At 52.6% G+C, this 5,100-nt stretch overlaps 1 protein-coding gene across 2 annotated transcripts in view; it reads right to left on the reverse strand.

Moving 5' to 3' along the window:
- ABCG1 (ATP binding cassette subfamily G member 1) overlaps window positions 1–5,100 on the reverse strand; it is a 74,741-nt gene that overhangs the window by 12,839 nt on the left and 56,802 nt on the right. For both annotated transcript variants that reach the window (XM_006156368.3, XM_006156367.3), the window contains exon 6: window positions 4,132–4,136. In XM_006156368.3, the coding sequence (XP_006156430.1) occupies window positions 4,132–4,136 (5 nt within the window). The remainder of the gene's footprint in view (window positions 1–4,131; window positions 4,137–5,100) is intronic.

A 5,100-nucleotide genomic window follows, 5' to 3' on the forward strand; every position in this document is an offset into this window, starting at 1 on the left:
AACCTCTTGCCAAACCTTACACCTACCAGGGCCCACATAGGAGACCTCTGCTGTCTCTATTGTGCTGGCCACACCCTGTAGGTCCCATGAATGGACATGCAAATTGGAGCCACTCCAGGCTGTGTGATGCTAAGCAGGGTGGGTGAGCAGCCCTGATTTGGGTCAGGGAGGCAGTGCTTCTCAGAGGCCTAGACACCTTGCTAGAGTCAGCCCCCCTGAGGGGTAGATTCTTCATTGCTTATCACTTTTTTTTTTTTCCCTGAAAGAGATTTTTGCCACAAGGCATATGTACTTGCCAGAGAGACAGAGAGACAGAAAGACAGAAAGTAAGAAATCACTCCTCAGAGGAGATACCCATGCCGGAATCCCTTCTCCTCCATTCTCCTCTTGGGATTTTGAGCATGCACGCACATGCGCCTGGCGTGAGTTTTAAGCCGCAGGGTCCAGGACTTGAACTGTAGTCGACTACATGGGAGTCCAGAAATGTAACCATTGCACTATCTGCTGGTCCCACGCTCTATCACTTCTAAGCTTAGCCTGGCTCCCCAAGCACATATTTGTTTAATGGGGGCTGTGGTGCTCTGTGAGAATGACCCATGTACGGGCGTACCAGGTTCATGTCCAGAGAGCTCCCTGAACACACCAAGCACACGCTAGCCCATGATCATGGCATCGAGACCCTGTTGGGGTGCTCTCTCTCTTTCTCTCACTCATGGAAGAAATAAATCAACTTTAAAAAGCACAGTGCATGAATGGATGGATTAATGGGCACCTGTGTGGACAGATGATTAAATTTCTGACCAGCACAAAAGGGAGGTCCCTGTGACCAGTAGATGAAATGATTCCTGCAAAGTGGTTGTGACATGCTTGGTGCAGTCAGCCTTTCATGGATGGAGGCTGTGAATGACACTCCTCGAGGCTGATTCCAAGTGTGCAGATATAGCTCCTAAGAGTCCACCGCGGCCTGGCCTCAGAGCGGGAGTGGGGTGCTTAGTACTTTGCGTAGGTTTGACTTAAAAACAAGATCTCTAATGTGGCAACAAGGCAATGAAACTGGGCTGTGGTGTCTGATTAAAGCAATTACGACCTCCACAGCACCCACGTGCCCCGGCCTCTGGAAAACAGGCCTGCCCTGAGGTAGAAGGGGTTCACTGTGCACAGGCCCTTCCCTACCAGCCTGGACTATCAATCCCGCTCCAACTCAGAAAACATGCAGTGTCAGCTCGGTGTCGCCTTCAGCCACTGTGATCGGGGTCTGCCCCAGTATCATCACGAGCAAACACAGAGGAAGGCGCTGGCCTTGGGCAGCTGTGGCCTCCCTGCAGTCTGCCTGGGAGTTCCCTCCAGAATATGCCCAGCCATCACCCACACTGCTCCTGGTAGGTTGCACGGCCCAGCAGCACCCGGCCCCTGGTGGTATTAGCAAGCAGTCCCCAGTCCAATGGCATCTCAGAGGAGATAAGGTCATCCAGGAGGAGCAGGAACCCATAAGGAAGAAAATTTCCACTCTGAGCTTCTGAATTATTTATGCTTGGTTGGTACAAAGCTCAGCTTTGATGACTGAAAGAACCAGGGCATGGCCACTGGGCTGGCTAGAAGCAGGGGGCAGCGCGGGGTCAGGCAGACCTGGGTTCCACTCCTGCTCTGCCTCTCCTGGCTGATGCCCTCAGTCAGCCCCACGGCCTCCTCTAGAATATCCTACCTCTATAGGACACTGACCCGGAAAGCACTTTAGCGAGACCAGTCTGGGAGAGGCCAGCGAGGTGAGCCATGGTGACAGGCTCTTGGCTGGCCATGCTTCTCCTGAGCTGGCTCTCCCAGGACCAGGCCTCCTGGCCCTCAGGAACCCCTGGACAAAGTTAAGGAAGACTGAGAGGCTCTGGCTGTTAAGCCTCACTTTGGGGGCAACCACAATATAGTGCACTCCTCCCCCCAACCACCCTGGATCTGGGAGCGAATGCTGTGTCTTTCTCTCTGTCTGCCCACCCTATGCCTGTCCCTCTGAGCCAAGCTGGTCCTCCAGTGTCCTCTCAGAAGGGCCTCTACGCAAGTCGGCTTTGGTTAAAGAGCTGGGCAGAAAGGGTAGTCCATAGGCTCTTGTCATACTTTTTACATACTTTTCCCACACTAAAGAGCTCCAGGGCCGCTGTAACTCGAGACCCCTGGCCCTGGGACTGTCTCCATTAAAGGTCTGGGCAGCTCCTGAGGATGCGACCTTGAGCTGTGATGCTGTTCTGGGAAACAAGGAAGACTGTGAACAATGCATTCCACCTGCTGGAACATTCTACCCTGTGCTTCCTGCGATTAAAATGACGTTGATGTGGGTACATGTCGGGTTCAGAGGAAAGTGACTCAAGATGTGAAATTGCGACTGCTTCATCCTGATGGGTCCTTGGGGAGGCGAGGACTGCAAAGGCTTAGGACTAAGAGAGTGGTCCAAGTGGGCCGCCAGGCGGGAAGTGAGTGCAGGACAGATGCTTCCTCAAGGCCCTCGCAGTGTAGCTCAGGCCAGTGTAGACAACTCTGAGGAGAGGGCTCCCTCAGGGACGCCGTGGCCTCGGAGCAGCAGAGGAGGTCCTGCTGAGTGCAGGCGTTGCTCTTCTCACCGTAGCTGAGAACTGCACGAGGCTCTTCTCCAGGCTGTGTCTCAGGGCAGGACTGAGGACATGCACACCCATGAGTCCTGTCTTCCAGAGAGCCCCACCGTGGCTCCTCCCAGGAGAGACTGCCATTCCCACCAAGATGCCCCCTGTTCTGGTCCTTTTTGCCCCAGAAGTCAGAGAGGGTTCCTGTGCATGACCCTTCCCCCAAATCCTGAGCAGGCTGGTGGGGTGAAGAGTTGGAAGTTGGACTCTGAAGATGCATCTGGCACCACACACAAAGTTGGTGCTGACGGCAGAGGAGCCTCTCTTGTTGAGCTCCTTGGTGTAGACGGTGTGCTGGAAGCATTCACTCACCTGCCCACCCACACTCAGAGAGAGCCACAGTCCCCAGATTCCCTGGAAAATACTGGGTTCTATAGTTCAAATTATAGGGAAAAGACTCCGTAGCCTCCTTCCTATGGACCTCATGGGCTCTTTCAGGCTCAATGACTGGAAAAATGTCATCTAATTCAGTTTGACAGCCCCAAAGAGCAGGTGGGGCCTGGCTTTTCATGCTCTTGGTAGAGCCAGAAGCACAGAATGCTGGAGGCAGCAGCCCCGGTCACACAGTGGGCTCTCAGAGGCCAGGCTGGAAGGCCCTACGTTGTGCGCTCACCGTAAGGTCCTCTCTGTGATAGCAAGACCTCAACCCCCTCATCTGCTCGTCCCCATGCTGTGTGATTCCTGAGAAGACCCCCTAGTTGGCCCTGTTCTTGGGCCCTTGGTTTGGGTCCCTGAGACAGAATTCCCTCTGTCCAGCTCCTCACCCTCCAGAGGGATCTCAGCCCTCCTTCAGGGAGCTAGCTGCTAACCTGCCATCTCTCTATGGAGTGTCCACAGCCCCTCACTCAGCTTGGATAAATTGTGCTTCTGACACCCTGTGAAAGCCAGGAGGTGGGAAGATGGGCGTGATGAGGTGGGAGAGGTGGCCCATGGGTCTCACTGTGGTCATCTGGCCTTTTGAAAGGAGCAGCTTCCAGATTCTCCAGAAAGGAAAGCCTTATCTTCTTTTCTAGAATCTTCCCAGTTCTGGCCAGACTCTCCTTCCTGGTCCTGTGGCCGATGGTTTTCCTCCTCCCTAGTGGGAGAGGGACCCAGGGCCGAGGTGCTGACACACCCAGTACTGGCCTCAGATGGGGAGCAGTGGCAGGGGGTTAAGCTTGTTCCGGTACAGGATTGTTACTGTGGATTTAGGTTCACCTGTGGGCCCACCCACAGGCAGGCTTCTCCTGAGCCCATTCTGACACTTGGTTTTCCCTCTGTTCTACCACATGCCTGGAGCCAAGGCTTTCATTTGTCATCCAAACTGTTAAATTAGCTCGGGCTGCTAACAAAGTACCCCAAACTGAGCAGCTTAAACAACGGAAATGATTGTTTCAGAGTTCTGGAAGCCAGAAGTCCAAGGCCTAGGCGTAGCACACCGGCTACTTCTGGGCCTTTCTCTTCACTTGTAGACGTGTCTTCTCCCTCTCTGTGTCTGTATTCTCATCTCTTCTCCTCAGGACACCAGTTGGGCTGGATTACAACCCATTCACATGGCCTCATTTTAACTTTCCTATCCCCAAATACAGTGAACTCCAGAGTGTTGGGGGTCCAGGACTCCAGTAGATTTTGGAGGATTCAGCCCATAACTCTCATTTTCCAACTTGATAACAAACTTCCAGGCACAGCTGCAGGAGGTGTGGGAGGTGGTGCATGCAGGGCCAGCATGTCTAAATGACACTGTCTGGAACAGCCCGGCAACCACAGAGGGCCCTCTGCTTTCAACTCCTACAATAAAGTCACAGCCTGGTCCTTCTGCCTCCACAAAGGGACAGAGATACGTGTGGTTCCCACATTTGCCACATCTTCTCTATTTTGGACCCCATCAATCCATTTTCTTCCTTTTAGTCTCAGAATAAAAGAGTTCCACATGAAACATTTTCTGTACTCACAAGGAAATCTCAGGAACCAGGAGCTTTCCTCCTGCACAGGCATTTTATGTAATTCCCCCAAGTGACACGGGCCATCCCAGGGCTTGAAGGGTGCAGTGAGGAGAGAGGAAGGTCTCCCAAGGTTGCCCAACATTCCCCCATACAAACTGGCTTTAATTTACTTCATATTAACTACTGGGTGTGGTGAGAAAGAGAAATGATGTAAGTAGAAATGCTATTAGTGTTTCCTTAGCATATTTAACTGCATCCCATTAATCATTCCATCTCACACAAAAGCATGAAGAGCCAAGTTGTACCGTTGGTGCTAACCCTGCCAATCTACTGCTGGATCATGGTGCTAGAAGACAGAAATGATAACTAAGTGGAATCTTACCAACTGCTTGTGTGTGTGTGTGTGTGTGTGTGTGTGTGTGTGTGTGTGTGTGTGGAGGGGGTAGGTGTGCTTGCCAGAATCCTCTCTCTGTCTGTCTCTCGCTTCCTCTTGGCATGGATGTGGGTCTCCATCCACTTCTTGATGAACTTTA

Source organism: Tupaia chinensis, unplaced genomic scaffold, assembly GCF_000334495.1.
Source record: "Tupaia chinensis unplaced genomic scaffold, TupChi_1.0 Scaffold000492_1, whole genome shotgun sequence".
NCBI lineage: Eukaryota > Metazoa > Chordata > Mammalia > Scandentia > Tupaiidae > Tupaia > Tupaia belangeri.